Below are 15,575 nucleotides of genomic sequence, written 5' to 3'. Positions count from 1 at the left end.
CTACGTTAGAGCCATTTCAGCTGGTGCAACCCTCAAAATGTTGGTAGCGCATAAACTCCGACCTAAGTTACAATGTCCGTTCAAACTAGTCTGTTTGAACTTAGGCACAGCTGGTACAACAGGCTGCAGATCACTACATTAACACCTATATCACCAGAGTTTCAATATAATGAAATCTCACGGACTGTCGGTGTCAATATTTAAGTAGTAACTATTACTGTTTACAGGAATGCAAATTAATAGGGACAATGACACCGAAATTAATACGAGGCATGACTTTTGAATGAGAATTTATTACAGCCAGCAGTTTACAATACAAATCACCTTTCAAAATGCTCAGCTACCACCTTCCTAAACATGGCTGATATTCTGAGCACTGACAGTAAAATGACATAAAACAGGAATGCATTCAAATGTATAATCTCAATTTTCTCTATTTTGCTATTTTTTTTCAACAAATTTTTGTTTATTATCAAGGTCCAGTCAAACCTTCCCTAGACCTGGCAGATAATTGTTTTCTTCTTTTTTTAAGACATAATTTATCATTTTGCGATGTTTTCAGAGTTTTAGGTTTTTCAATGTTTAATATTTTTTTCTCTTTTTCCATCGGTGAAGCAGGTTTCAACACGCCCAATCTGTAACACAAAAGAAAGAATATCAATGTAGTTCATATACTTATGACATCTACTGTATAATTTCCTTTTGCCCGAGTCATCCAAAATGTGTATCATTAAAATAAAAATCACCACACACCTACACCTCCACCTTAGACGCTGGGAACACCAGCAGGGGTGGTAGACTTCTGAGCAGCCTCCTTGGCCTGGTGAGCCTGAAGCACAGCAACAGCCTCATCCACCTAACACAACAACACACTTGATGAACCAATGCACATGCAGCATTATCATTGAACTCAATCAGGCAGCCAGTTTTCTAGCATGATCAGTTTATCCATCAAGTCCTCCCTTCTGAAGATGCTGCTAGCAACTATGCTCATGTAAATTTAGAGGAACAAAGATTATTTTTGAAATAAAGGGAGAAAATAACGACGGGCAACAGGCTTGAGATCTCACAGCTCAGCCCATTAACTGACCTTTGAGCGCAGCGACTCGGGTGACTCCAGCATGTGGAGAAGTTCAGAGTTGTCGATCTCCAGCAGCATACCGGTGATCTTGCCTGCCAGACTGGGGTGCATGTTCTGGATCAGGGGGAACAGACGCTCACCTGAAGGAAGAAGAATAGTCATCAACAACCATTTTTTAAATGTGTGAAATCAGACCGTGTGAAATAGCTTGGTGACCAGGATGAATTCTATGAGTTTCCCAGAACTGTTACGGTAATGTCAGTCCCTTGGCAATATCTGAGCAGATCATGTACTAACCGAGCATCTGCTTCTGTTCCTGAGGAGGGGCAGCAGCCAGCATGGAGGCAGTCAGGGGCTCCTGTCCTTGGACATGGACAGCAGGCTAAGGAAGGAAAAAAGATTTGAGTCCAAGGACAGATTCTAGCCAACTGTAAAAATGACTGACTGCATAACTACTATTACTAATTATCACAATCGATTTCTACAGCATGAATGAATGACTGAAATTTCTTATTGAAACCCTAGACGTTTTAAATTTGGAAACTCATTTTAAGGGTTTGTGAATGAAACGATATACATGTTTTCAGTGCTTTATACTGGGGACATTAACGTTTTGGTCTATGTGCCAATGACAAACTGCATAAGATAAACTAAAACACAGCAGCAGGTCCTATTTGTTGAGTACCTGCGGCAAATGCTGTAGCTCATTGTATTGGCATTGCTGTCATGAAAAAGCCAATCTCTCCTTACCCCCCCCCCCCCCCCATCTGTGAAGCTCCACTTATTGTACATTTTATTTTAACCTTACTTCCACTGTGCTCTTCAATTTTTTTCTTTTAGGTTAACTCTACTCCAGCAACGTGCCACCACATACTTGCAGTCTCTTTGAAGTTCCCAGCCGATACAGTAAGCGTAGCTATGGTGGACAGCAAGGTCAATCAATTATTATTGGCCATACGTTGAATGCTGCCACCAGTGTGAAGAGTCGATGCAAAACAAAACTAATGTGCTGTACTGATGAGAGTTTGTAGTAAAGAAGGCCTTTATCAGCAACCCACCAATGGCAGTTGACCTCATTTATTTTAATCGCCAGAGTAGATTTGTACTGGCATTTGACGGATGCTAATTTTGGACCCTGATTGGGGCCATGAAAGTCAATGGAATGCCTACCTGCTGCATGGCGACCTGTGGCTGGGAGGCCATGTGCTGCTGGGGGTTGCGCACACCAGCAGCATATTTGTACTGGGGCATGGCGCGCACTGGGGCAGCAGTGGCTGAAGCACCGGCAGGGCGTTGGCTCAGGGCCTGGGTGGCTGAAGGGAAGAAAGTGAACAAGGAACTTTAATCAAAACTGCATCAAGTGATAAACAGGCAGTGACAGAGGAACAATATATAGCAGATTCTGTGTTCTGAAAGCTGAAATGCTTACGCATACGCTGGGAAGCCATCATGCGTGGGACCTGCGCGTTGGGGGTGGTGGTGGGACGGATGGCATTGAAGGTCTGGGGCCTGGGAGCTGATGGGCGCATAGCATTGGGCATGTTTTGGAAGTCTGAAGGAAGAGGAAACAACATTAGTGATCCATACCGAAATAGTTAGAATTCAGTTCTTTCAATGTGGAAAGATAGAGCTAGTTAGCTTCTCTCTTTTTTACAGCATTACTTCCCACTCCAATGAACAGAATGGCCAAACTGTTGATTTTTTTTACATGGAATCATGTGATACAATGTTTCTACTTACGTTGAGGACGCACTCCTTGAGTGGCCCAACGAGGGCTGGGGCGGAGCTGTGCGAGCTGGTTGGCGGAGTAGTATGCAGCACGGTTCTGGGCCTGAGAGGACAAAGATAAAGATTTATTATTACATATACTCTTACAGCCAAGGCATTAAAACATTTTCCTACAACCAGCAGGAGGGGTTTACACCAGTTATTCTAATTCCAAACACAGTACACCTGTACGTTTAACGAAGTAGCGAGGTGGCAACAATTAATCAAACATGCCAGATTACATGTCATGTATACTAAGCAAATTGGCCGAGGGGGTGGGACACTCACCTGAGGTATAGCCGCCATGAAATAGCCTGAGGGCGGGGCAGGCTGATATGGGTTGAGGACAGGGTTGGGCACAGCGCGGACTGTGGCCATCCTCTGCATGTACTGGTTGGTTAGATGGGCCTGGCGCTCCTCCTTGCGCTGGGCCAGGGCCACATACAGTGGCTTTGTAGCAACAATGCGCCCATTCATCTCCGTTACAGCTTTAGTGGCCTCCTCCGGAGAAGAGAAGCACACGAAGCCAAAGCCTTTGCTTCGGCCGCCCTCCATCATCACCTATGGGAGAAGAAACGGATTAGCGTCTGTTCTGATAAATTATCGTCTCGTTAATCTCCACAAAATTACATTGAAATCTAAACAACTGAATTCAGACTGTAAATCAAGCCATAAAACAATGCAACATTACAAATCAAGGAGTCTTTACCTTAGCACTAGTTATGGTTCCGAATGGAGAGAATTCTTTACGGAGACGCTCGTCATCTAGGCCATCATCCAGGTTTTTCACGTACAGATTGACACCCTGGTTTATGGACAAAGATAATGATATTGTAATGTTTTGTAACAAACCAAAGTAACGTATGAAGAATAAAACGGGGTGTTAGGCTGCCCTTTAAAAACAGCGCTGTGATGTTGAATGAAATCGCAAAGAAAGCGCAGTAGGCCAACAAACCTGGTATCTGGTCATGCGATCCTGTTTCATCTGCTCAAATTTACGCTTCAGCTCATTCTGGCGCTCCCCTTTCTTCTGTGCACGGCCCACATACACTTGCCTGCCATTGAATTCTTTACCATTCATTTCATCCACAGCCTGCAATGAAATACACAAGACCACTGAAACAAACTACACAGAGGCCATGTTTGTATTGACCATTGGCCATCAGCAGGAATAGTGACAAGTGCGTGCATAATAACATAATTGCTAGGGCAATGACCAAGAGTTGATGCTAACCTTCTGTGCATCTTCGTGTCTCTCGAAGCTGACGAAGCCAAATCCCTTGGATTTGCCACTCTCATCAGTCATAACCCGGATACTGAGCGCAGGTCCTACAAAATACAACAGCTAATCAATACTTAACTTTATTGAGTTAAATTGACTTAGTAAAGTACTTTCCACAGATACAAACCACAAAGTGCTGTGCTTTACATAAACATACATATTAAAAATACAATTAAAAGTGATGAATAAAAAGAAAATTCAGACAGGTCAACCAAAAGCCAGTTTAAAAAGGTATGTATTTAGCCGATTTTAGACTCCAGGGGAGGAGGCAGAGCGTTCCAAAGTTTCAGTGCTACCAACTTGAAAGCTTGATCACCACAGGTCTTAAGCCGGATGCCAGGAACATTTAATAAATTTAACAAATTAGAGCTTAGAGGGAGTGTTGACAAATTTGGTTGCAGTAAGTCAGCCACATATGCAGCTGCCTGACTGTGCAATGGCCTGAAGGTTGGGGGGAGAATTTTAAACTGACTTCTATATAGAATTGTCTTACCATATTTACCAAACATATCCTTCAGCTTCTCGTCGTCCATGTCATCCCCAAAATTCTTGATGTAAACATTGGTAAACTCTCTGGCACGTGCCCCAAGCTCAGCCTCCCTCTCTTTACGTGACTTAAAGCGTCCAACGAATCTGTTGGTCAAACGGTGAAAAATGTTTGAACAAATCACACATACAGTACCAAGACAAGCCATACCCAAACTCCTTATTTACCACGATATCATTTTGCCCAAAACTGTTCAGGGAAATCATTCTCTACTGCATTGCTATTTTTATTTGCCTCTAACCAAAATATTCAGATAAAGAACTTGACTGTCATCCACGACTTGTTGCAGTGTGGGACACACAGGTCTTCATACACCTGCAGTGTGTTAAGATTGTAAACCAGTCAAAATGGAAACCACTAATAGCACCATTTACCTCAGGACAGGCGTTAAATGCAATGGATGACATGAGCTTCCCCGGTTGCAATTTTACGGAGAAACATTGTACACTACATTCAATTCCTCAGGGCGTTTTCACACCTATAGTTTGTTTGTTCTGGTCCGAACCAGTTGATAAGTTTGTAAACCCTTTGGTTCGGGTTTCGTTTCACACATTTTAAAAAATCTGAGCTTAATGGTCGGATGTGTCTGGGGCGGGAGTAAGAAAGTAAAAACAGGAAGAAGGTATATTCTGAACTAGTGTGCATTTCTTGCATCTCCATGGTCAAACCAGCTCATTTCATTTAATTAATCAGACTGTTTCGCGAGCGACATTACTATTATCTGCTCTCGTCACCAAGCCTTCGCTCTGCGCTGCGAGGTCTGTCTCCAACTTCAGCGCCGGCTGGTTTGGCCATGGAAATGCAAGTGATCGCAGTCCCTTTTCTGTTCTGTAAGAGAAACATTGCAAGCTGTTGCAGTTTGCATGTTCTGCTGCATCGCAGATTGCTAAGCACACCTGACCTTAGGAGACATTAGCTCAGACTTGCAGAGTACACCGTTGGTACGGTTCGAAGTCGGATTACGTTCTCACCACCAACTAACCGCTCCAGAGTTCGATTGAAAGCGTACTGACACCACCTCATCAAGGAGGTACGCTCGTTGTGTCTGCTTTTGGTGCACATCCAAGTGTCAATGCTGCATTCCCACCTGCCCAAACAAACCGCACCAAGGGTGAAAAACTCTTGTACGATTCAACCGAGCTAAATGAGGCAGGTGTGAAAGCCCCCATAATCTGATAGTATTGGGCAAACACAAGGACGGGAAGGTTCCCTACTTATAACACTGTAAGATGTTTAAAACTTGGCCCCGTTCTCTGGGCTGTTTATCATTCTTCACTTGGTTGTATGAAAACAAAGTAGATGATTGGAGATGGGTTTGTGGACAAGATGCAGTTAACACAAACTTTGATTAGATGTCAAATTCACATGTTAAGCTGACCCCCAAAAAATATGTATTCATACCAGTGTAATTGTAGTCCCACTTACACTTTTCTGTCATTGAGCAACATGCCATTCATTTTCTCAATGGCCCGCTCAGCAGCCTCGTGGGTCTCAAAGTGCACAAAGCCGTAACCCTTTGAGCCATTTTCATCACAAACCACCTTGGAAAGGGGAGATTTGAGCATGTCAACACAATCCCAAACACCATGCATTTAAAAACACACAGAATCAGCTTCAACCTGGTGCAATATTTAGTCATGCAAACTAGTGTTGTGTATGTAAAAGCACTCAAACACAAAAACATAGGCTGACAAAAACGAATGCTGGCCCGCCTACCTTGCAGGAAAGGATGTTTCCAAACGCAGAGAAGGTGTCATAGAGAGCCTTGTTATCAATGGACTTGTCCAGGTTCTTGATGAAGATGTTGCCCACCCCACTCTTCCTCAGTGAGGGGTCACGCTGAGACCACATGATGCGGAGGGGTCTGCCTTTGATCACATCGAAGTTCATGGTGTCCAGGGCTCGCTCAGCTAAAAACAGGCCCCAAAAGGTTAATACTTCTGATAACACTAGGTTCATGTCTGGTTTGTATTTTGCCTACTGCAACCTAACCTAACACTATACCAAAACTGCGTCACATCAACATGCTGACTAAAACAACAATAGTGCTAACTGTAAGAGGGATGATGTACCATGGCATGCCATACATGATCAAAATGGAGTCATGTGGTATATTACGTTAAGGTTAACCTACCGTCAGCGGGCTGCTGGAAGTTGACATAGGCATAGCCGAGGGATCGCCGGGTGATCATGTCTCTGCACACTCTGATGGATAGGATGGGCCCAGCCGGGCTGAATTTCTCGTAGAGCATGGCCTCGGTAACGTCTGGATGCAGGTCTCCCACATAGAGGGAAGCCATTGGATAGCTGGGCGCGCTGGGATTCATGTCTGACGACGCGAGTTTTCAGGCAATACAACTGTAGGGTTATATTTGCTCGATATTTTGTTGACAACAGTCAGCTAATATAGGCCTCCTATATAATGAGGTTCCCTTTCTCAGTCTCTTCAATATATAAACAAAAATTAAGCGCGCAGACACATATATTACCTATCTTAACAATTAGCAACGTGGGCTAGCTAGTTAGCTTGATTAGCAAAATGTCGGAGCGTGGCCTAAAAAATGTGGCTCGCCGACTTCACAATTTTGAATTTGTACCGTCACAGTCACTTAATAAGCTAAATTGCCGGTAGTAAACGAAGCAAATACTGTCATTTACAATGGTAACTAGAATGACAACGCCCTTAAAGGGATAAATAACTGGTTAACAATATAAATGGCTAACGTTAATCACCCACGCTTTCAACAATGACGCTAACTGCTTGGCTTGCTAACGTTCTTCTCGTCTTTCGTTATTTTTCGAAGGCAGCGTCTTCTTCGCGTTGCTTGGGTTGACAAATGAAATCCTGCTTCACCGATTATTATTTTTCTTATAAAAATATGTCTGCGTGTGTGCTCTAGCTTTTGGTTTGTTTCATAATAATAAAATGTGTGCCGAGACTAGGTCCGGAGCACACCCTACGCAGACAGATTACAGGAATGAAAGGAAGGTCGGCGGAGGTTGTTTCCCGATTCTAGTCGAAACCACGGCGCGTTCACCACCAAAGGTGACGTCACGCACCTCGCGATATTTCACATTTGATTTCGTTCGAGCATTACAGAACATTTTCTCTTTATTAACTTGAAATGTATAACCCCAGCTCTTTTTGGAGTTTGTCACAGCTTCCCCGAGGAAATATTAATACAATAATATTAAGAACATGTCACCTAACTGGAGAGTAAATAGATTTAAGGACTTTTTTTCTCTAGAGATTGAAAGGGAGACAGTTACATATAGTTCTGTTTTATAAAAACCTTGACTTAAATATTGGCATTTCTCTGCGGCGGCATCAGCTCTATCGACCAAAAGTTGGTCTGTGAGCATTTGTTAATCAATTGGTGTCTCCAGCACATATTTCGGGCTGTTTTGGCATTTTTGACAGTGGGCGTTCCAGTTGAAAATTGGAAATTCTGACTTCGCAGTTCAACACGAACGCACCATATACGTGACGCTCCCCTTTGCTTAAATACATACATATTATATATATATATCTGTGGCAGAAATAAAAGTCGATGCCATTTTCGGCGTTTAAAAGTCAGCTCTGTCGAATATTACGACCTCCCTTTAAGTTTAAGGACACTTTTAGTGGCGTTACCTGCCCATATGTGATCCAACCATATCAAAGAAATTGTATTTCAATCTAATAAAACTGATCGTGATCACTGAATAGATGTTCATAAAGGCCATATCATAACGTTGTCAATTATGAGCCCAACAGTAACTAGCCTATTATATTAGGCTTATAGTAAAAAAAATAAAGTCACCGTAGTTAGCCCTAGAAATGATAAAAATGACAATAAAACGACTGGCATTTTTGCTGTGCGCGATCCCGCGAGGCTCATGCTCATCTCGGCAGGTAGGCACAGTTCGGCACACAGATAGCAAGTCACATGACAAAATGCACGAACAGCGTTTTTCTTTTTGTGTGTGCTATTGTATACGTTTGAGGATTACAACAGGGCCTTTGGAACCGCACAACAGTCATAATTTGTCTATTATGATCACCATGACAACCTTACCTTTGTTTTTTGCCTCACCCACAGGGTACAGTTGAACGTGTGCAGACAGTGAGGCCAAACTCTCTGCAGAGGATGTGTTATGTACTTCTGTTCACTCATCATGGGTAGTGCTAGATGGCATTGCAGCTCATCCTCCTATGTAGTCAACCAGAGAGCTTTTTTGTGCCATTTAACCAGGTGACTCCTTCTATGTGCAGATCTGGCAGCAGCCACATTGTGGTTAATGATAAATCATGCACAAGTTTAAGGAGCTGATGGGATTACATTTCATTTCATTGGAATTGTACCTTGAATGATTTCATGTGACAAATAAAAAATGTTTTTTAAGAATCTGTCCTGAGTTGAAAAGAAGTAACCTAAATCGAGATGTCGGCTCCAATACTGCCTAAAACGCTGGTATCGGTATCGGGAAGTACTGGAGTTTATGCACCGATCCGATACCACGTAATAAAGGCCTAAATAAAATCTACGTTAAAGTAGTTTATTTATGTTCTTTTTCCGTTATAACTGACTGTCAAACTGCAGAATAAAAGAAAGTTCTGGGGCGTTCATTGTTCATGTTTCACAAAGAGTTTAACCTGAGCCAGACCGACAACAAAGATAGAAATCATATCACATCCATACAGGGATAGTAGTATACAGCTGTTATACATCATATAATCATACAGATAGTAGTATACAGCTGTTATACATCATATCATCTATACAGAGATAGTAGTATACAGCTGTTATACATCATATCATCATACAGATAGTAGTATACAGCTGTTATACATCATATCATCATACAGAGATAGTAGTATACAGCTGTTATACATCATATCATCATACAGATAGTAGTATACAGCTGTTATACATCATATCATCTATACAGAGATAGTAGTATACAGCTGTTATACATCATATCATCATACAGATAGTAGTATACAGCTGTTATACATCATATCATCTATACAGAGATAGTAGTATACAGCTGTTATACATCATATCATCATACAGAGATAGTAGTATACAGCTGTTATACATCATATCATCTATACAGAGATAGTAGTATACAGCTGTTATACATCATATCATCCATACAGGGATAGTAGTATACAGCTGTTATACATCATATCATCTATACAGAGATAGTAGTATACAGCTGTTATACATCATATCATCATACAGAGATAGTAGTATACAGCTGTTATACATCATATCATCTATACAGAGATAGTAGTATACAGCTGTTATACATCATATCATCATACAGAGATAGTAGTATACAGCTGTTATACATCATATCATCCATACAGAGATAGTAGTATACAGCTGTTATACATCATATCCATACAGGGATAGTAGTATACAGCTGTTATACATCATATCTATACAGGGATAGTAGTATACAGCTGTTATACATCATATCATCCATACAGAGATAGTATACAGCTGTTATACATCATATCATCCATACAGGGATAGTAGTATACTATACTATAGTAGTATACTATAGTATTTATGTTAAAACATAATAAAATATATGACACACTGGTATCGGATCGGGACTCGGTATCGGCCGATACGCAAGTTCAGGTATCAGAATCTGTATCGGGAAGCAAAAAATGGTATCGGACCATCTCTAAACCTAAATAGATTACTTAGAATACATATGTCAAAAAGAAGAAAAAAAAACTAGGGCAGTTGAAACTTTTAAATTATTATTTTTTTATTCCACTTACATGAAATTACACATTTCCCCCCAAATAACATTTATGCTTGGGTGTTCTGTATGAAAATTCCAAAGACATGAACAAAGCTAGCCCGCCCGACAACAACCATCCTTATATCTCCACAAACTACTTCTTACCAACATGCAGTTTAGGCAAGTATTGAAAGAAAAAAGGAGAATAGAAGACAAATCAAATACAAATCTTAATTTGAAAAAGCAGTAACTATATAAGCACGTGGGATTTTATTTTTGTTAATGCTGTGCTCATAGAAACAAGCTTGTGTGCTCTTTTGTTCTTCAAAGTTTTCTATACCTCGTAATTGATACATAGAAATACAAAAAGCAGGTCACCCGAAAAAAAAAAAAAAAATAAGAGTAGAAAGTTGAGCAACTGACAGTAAATGGAATGTAACCTTTGTGTTCCAACAAAACCTTGCCTTCTGTTTCCATTGCCCCTCCACAGTCCTTACCTCTGCTGTCATTCCTCCTGCCAAGTACACACTAACAGCTGCTGTCTCCTAAGGTGTGAGGAGCCAACTCCTCATTTTGTGAAACCACAGATGTATCATCAAAAGATGGTGTTCAAAAACAGGACCCTTAACATGAATAAGATATACACACAGTCGAACTGTTTTCTAACTCTAAAACCTCAACCTGCTGCATGTTTCATGAGTTGAGAACTTGCCCTCTCACCCACCACCTCAATAATGCAACAGCCCTAATGCTCCCAAATGCAAAAAAAGGTCAGCAGACAACCAATCCTAAGCACACTTTACCCTTCCACATGTACCCTCCCCGCCACGCAATTTAAAACTTACCCTCCCTCCCCATCCCCTTTCCCCACAGTTACTTCAAAAGAAGGAATAGTAAACCGACAGGAATGAGATGTGTTGAGAGAACTAAATAGAAAAAAGATGGAGGGAACTGGACGACAATGATGATGATGATAATAATAATAATAATAATAATAATAATAATGAGGTGGTCTCAGTGTTGATGATCATGATGGAAGATGAACCGGAATGGCGGCAGGTAGACAGCGATGACTATGGGGGTCTGGCTCATTCTCTGGTCTCCTCCGTATCCTCTCCCTCAGCCTGGTTATCAGAGGTCCACAGCTGAGGAAAGACAGGAGGGAGAGAAGCAGCGAGAGGGAGAACAAGAGGGTCAAAGAGGGCAACATCCATTCACACATCTTAAAATGCCTTGATTGTCATTTGAAAGGACAGTTAGGGGTACTGCATAGTCTACACTCCAGTGACCACAAAAATACAACCCCACGTTTAGTAACAAATCTAGGGTGTTTTCACACCTGCCTTGTTTAGTTGGGTTGAATCCAACCGTGGCGCATTTAGCCCCCTTGGTGCGGTTCGTTTGGGCAACAAGTTGCAATACGAGACTAAGGGCGTTTTCACACCTCCCCCGTTTGGTCCAGACCTTCAGACTTTTCAGTTTGATCTGAACCAAAATTACAGGTGTGAAACCTCCCCCGGACCACGGTCCGGATCAAAAGACCACATTTTGGTCTGATAAAAAGAGGTGGTCTCGGTCCGGACCAAACTGAACCATGGTCCGGTTCATTTATAGTGTGAAAGCATTTTTTGGATGGTTTGGTCTTTCAGACCAAATACAGGAAGCTCTGGCAGGCTATCATCATGTTATAAGACCGGGGAAGCTCCTTAAGGAACAGCTCAGTGCTTAGTGTGTAGGCTACATGAGAGAGAGTGAGTGACGGTGTCAGTGCTCAGAGCAGACAGCTGTCGGCTGTCAGAGCTGAGACTACGTCAGCAGTTTACTTAAGTGGTAGCAAATGTACAGTGTGCACAAAATCTGTTAATGAAAGAAAGAAATGGAAACTTACTGTCAAGTTGTCTCTCAGTAGCTGCATGATTAGTGTACTGTCTTTGTACGAATCTTCACTCAGAGCATCGAGCTCTGCAATGGCTTCGTCAAACGCCTAAAGGATTCAAAACACATTTTAACTGCTGGGGAAACGCTGGTGGTCTTCAACAAGCTGTTATGAGTCTATGGAATGTGTAGGTTTCAGGTCAGTTTGGGTTTAATTGCTGTCTCACTGTATGTAACAGCTGTGCAATCACAAAATTCACAATAGTCCTCAAAATATTAACACGACATGTTAATACATTTGCATTACATTGAGCAGTTTGACATCCTTATCAGTGTGAAAAGAGAGCTACGTGGTGCTATGAACTTACGGCTTTAGCCAGCTGGCAGGCCTCATCAGGAGAGTTGAGGATCTCATAGAAGAAAACGGAGAAATTGAGGGCAAGACCAAGACGGATTGGGTGTGTGGACTGCATTTCATCTTTGCTGATATCAAAGGCCTTTTGGTAGGCTTCCTTTGAGTCTGTAATGATGGCTGGGGGGGGGGGGGGAGAGAAGCATGAGAGCTGTGATCATTATAACAGACAAGTGACAGTGAAAGACAAAAATCACTTTAAAAAAAAATAAATAAATAAAATGAACAGTGTAGAAAAAGACGATACTATACACTTAGTTGCAGGATTATTATGAGTTCTTTGGCTCAGTGCCTTCAGTGGACACGACCCTAGCACCTCAGAGTACAGAGAACTGCTTTTTTCCCCAACAATTGTGAAATATAATTTTATATACTTAGCAGTTTTTTTTTAGTCTTTCAGATTTGGCTGGGTGGGTAATAACACATTTTACTAAACCAAAACAACCCCAGAACATTTCTACTGTAGACCAGAGACCTAAAGGCCCAGGCGGCCAAACGTCGGCAGAAAAGCCAGTGTGACTGATCAGTCTACCCCAGTTGGTCAAAAAAGTGCCTCAGAACACACCAAAGCGACGAGACGTAATACGTCTCCATAACAGCAGACGGCGCTAATCTGTATTGTCGGCCAAAAATGAAAACTGGCAGCTGATTGGACGAACGCGTCACGTGGGTCTGGTTTCTCTGGAAATTCAAAGCCAGACTGTCATGGCGGCTCGTTCAGAATATGAATCATCATATTGTACTAAAATAGTTCACCGAAACGTGTTTCTGAAAACATTTTAAGAGAGAAATAGGCCGTGCATTGCTGAATCTGTCTTCATTTCAGATCAACAAAGGTCAGTTTAAAAGATTTTCATCAGATTTTGAGAGACTCTAGTCACGCTCATTCAGCTCCCCGTTTCCTGGTTAGCTCTCCACCAATCAGATGGGTCATTTGAGTCTGACTGCCGGCAGTGCCCGCCCCGCCGATTATACATGTCAAATCGGCCAAAATGAAGGACGACAGCCCCTCGGACGGACGACAGCACGGAACACACCGAACAGACTCGAGTCACTGACCTCGCCAGACTGTCAGACGGACAATTATGGGCTCAGTGTGTCCGGGCCTTAAGATTGACTGAGGCCCATTAAAGCCCAACATTTCTTTGTTTTAGTTAAGGTTAAATTTACAAAGCGAAAGATCTCTGGTTGAAGATCACTTTTTAAACTTGCTACAGGGATCAATTGCATAACGATTTACCTACTAGTTCTTGACTATTAATAGTCAACAGTAACAGGAAGTGTTAGCATTCAAGTACATTTATTTCTCCTTTCTTACTGCCAAAGGAGCATACTAGGACACGGTCATCAGCACAGAGGAGACAATGTCAAAGCATAACCCAATACTGACGTGTTTGTTTAATAGAATCTTATCTAATGCATCTTATTTGGGCTAGGACTTGTCCATATCAGTTTCTACCATCCATCTTTCCTGACAGTAAAACATACACACGCATAAAACCACTACCACCCCCACACACAGATGGTATAAAAGAGACTTAGCATAGCGCTTACATGTCCTCTCTTCTCCTGTAGCCACCTCAGCCAAGTAGCGGTAGTAATCTCCTTTCATTTTCAAATAGAAGACTTTGCTCTCTGCTGCAGTGGCTTTGGCAATGAGATAATCGTCCAAGAGACCCTGTGGGAGAAATCAAAACAGACAAAGAATGTTACAGACTTTCGAAGGTATTCAATCCAATGTTCCAGCTGTGATGTACGTTGCTTGCTTTACAGTTTGGGGCTGGCAAACCTATTGGGTACTATGGGTATAAAATGTGGGGCTGGACAGAAGAGTCGGGAGTGAAGATGGTGGACAGTGGAATTGTTAAAATCCAATAAAGCTTTTTCTAAAATAAAAATAAAAAGGGGAGTGGTGTATGGATGAAAGCTGGTGGGGGTGGAGAAAGAGAGGAAGGCCGCTGAACTCCCGATGAGCTTTTGCAAAGGAAGTAGGGCACTCACAGAGCCTAGCTTGGCTCTTTCCAACACAAGCATGCGCCACCTGACAGCCTCTCCCTGTTGCTAACCTGAATGCTAGCAGGCAGGGAACAGCGGCCCTTATTGCCATAAGTGGAGGAAATTAGGGCTGCACGATATGACCTAAAATCAAAAACACCATTAATTGCACATTATACCTCGATAACGATAAATGAACGATAATCACGTTCTACCAGTTTTAAGTAAACACACCATTTAGTCCCGTCTGTGTAGTTTTTCCGACAACAGCAGTGACCAGTGCTAGTTTGTGTCCGTTAGCTCATAGCTTTAGTGGCAGACTGTTGGGATCCTCTACAGTGAAATACAGACACTCTTACACCGTTTAGCTGTCAGCATTTGAATCCAGTTACTACTGTAGCTAACGGTAGGCCAACGTGTCAAAGTGTAACGTGTTATTAGTGTTTACTAGCGTGACATGCAGTGATGCTTCCGTTGCCTATAACGTCTGTTTCGGAGCATCAGAGAGCAGAGCAGACATTTAGGTGGCACCGTAATGAGGCACCAAAATCCGCGTTGCTATTCTGTCTGGTAGATACCGGGCACCGGTACCATATTAGCACCAGATTTTAACATGCGGCGTTAACGTGAACAGAAAATTGCGTTGCATGTATGTTTTCAGGACAAACGTGAGCGGTCAAACAGCTGAAATGTGTTGCGTTTTTATATAAAAAAATATTGAAAACAAATATTTAACAGGTGGTTGCCAAAGGGGGCAACCAGAGGCCACAAAATGGTTGCCAATTGACTCAATCTGGTTGCCAAGGGCAACCGTTACTGTCGAGCCCTGGTTCTTAAAAGTATCAATGTTTACACTAAGAAGTGACCCCAA

The 15,575-nt window shown here is 42.1% G+C and overlaps 2 protein-coding genes across 4 annotated transcripts in view; both read right to left on the bottom strand.

Annotated features, from left to right (window-relative positions):
* Positions 1-273: 273 nt before the first annotated feature.
* pabpc1a (poly(A) binding protein, cytoplasmic 1a) lies at positions 274-7,678 on the bottom strand. Of its 3 annotated transcripts, none has more exons than XM_031322720.2 (15): positions 6,812-7,678; positions 6,394-6,587; positions 6,103-6,218; positions 4,624-4,763; positions 4,083-4,177; positions 3,804-3,941; positions 3,558-3,653; positions 3,137-3,409; positions 2,822-2,912; positions 2,511-2,633; positions 2,252-2,394; positions 1,379-1,463; positions 1,091-1,221; positions 754-856; positions 274-635 (listed from the first exon to the last, which is right to left on the bottom strand). In XM_031322720.2, the coding sequence occupies exons 1-14, from the start codon at positions 7,002-7,004 to the stop codon at positions 767-769; spliced, it is 1,908 nt and encodes a 635-aa protein (XP_031178580.1). In that variant the 5' UTR covers positions 7,005-7,678; the 3' UTR covers positions 274-635; positions 754-766. The 3 variants fall into 3 exon arrangements, with proteins under 3 accessions (XP_031178580.1, XP_031178579.1, XP_031178581.1); XM_031322719.1 differs by having other exon boundaries at positions 766-856; positions 6,812-7,677; XM_031322721.1 differs by having other exon boundaries at positions 766-856; positions 4,633-4,763; positions 6,812-7,677.
* A 2,750-nt stretch (positions 7,679-10,428) lies between these two features.
* LOC116066583 (14-3-3 protein zeta-like) overlaps positions 10,429-15,575 on the bottom strand; it is a 20,315-nt gene continuing 15,168 nt past the window's right edge. The window contains exons 3-6 of the mRNA XM_031322745.2: positions 14,264-14,387; positions 12,666-12,829; positions 12,311-12,406; positions 10,429-11,567 (exon numbers count right to left, since the gene is read on the bottom strand). Of these exons, the coding sequence (XP_031178605.1) occupies positions 11,511-11,567; positions 12,311-12,406; positions 12,666-12,829; positions 14,264-14,387 (441 nt within the window). The 3' untranslated portion in view covers positions 10,429-11,510. The remainder of the gene's footprint in view (positions 11,568-12,310; positions 12,407-12,665; positions 12,830-14,263; positions 14,388-15,575) is intronic.

The sequence above is a fragment of the Sander lucioperca genome, chromosome 10 (assembly GCF_008315115.2).
Source record: "Sander lucioperca isolate FBNREF2018 chromosome 10, SLUC_FBN_1.2, whole genome shotgun sequence".
In the NCBI taxonomy this organism is placed as follows: domain Eukaryota; kingdom Metazoa; phylum Chordata; class Actinopteri; order Perciformes; family Percidae; genus Sander; species Sander lucioperca.
The sequence above is the reverse complement of the archived record's forward strand: the minus strand, read 5'-3'. Positions and strand labels throughout refer to the sequence as shown.

Excerpts from the sequence above, each read along its gene's own strand:
- pabpc1a (XM_031322720.2), bottom strand. The coding sequence starts at position 7,004 with ATGAATCCCAGCGCGCCCAGCTATCCAATGGCTTCCCTCTATGTGGGA. Across the intron at positions 4,764-6,102 it reads TTGCTCAATGACAGAAAAGT|ATTCGTTGGACGCTTTAAGT; the intron begins GTAAGTGGGACT and ends TTTGACCAACAG. Across the intron at positions 857-1,090 it reads CCGAGTCGCTGCGCTCAAAG|GTGGATGAGGCTGTTGCTGT; the intron begins GTCAGTTAATGG and ends TTGTTGTGTTAG.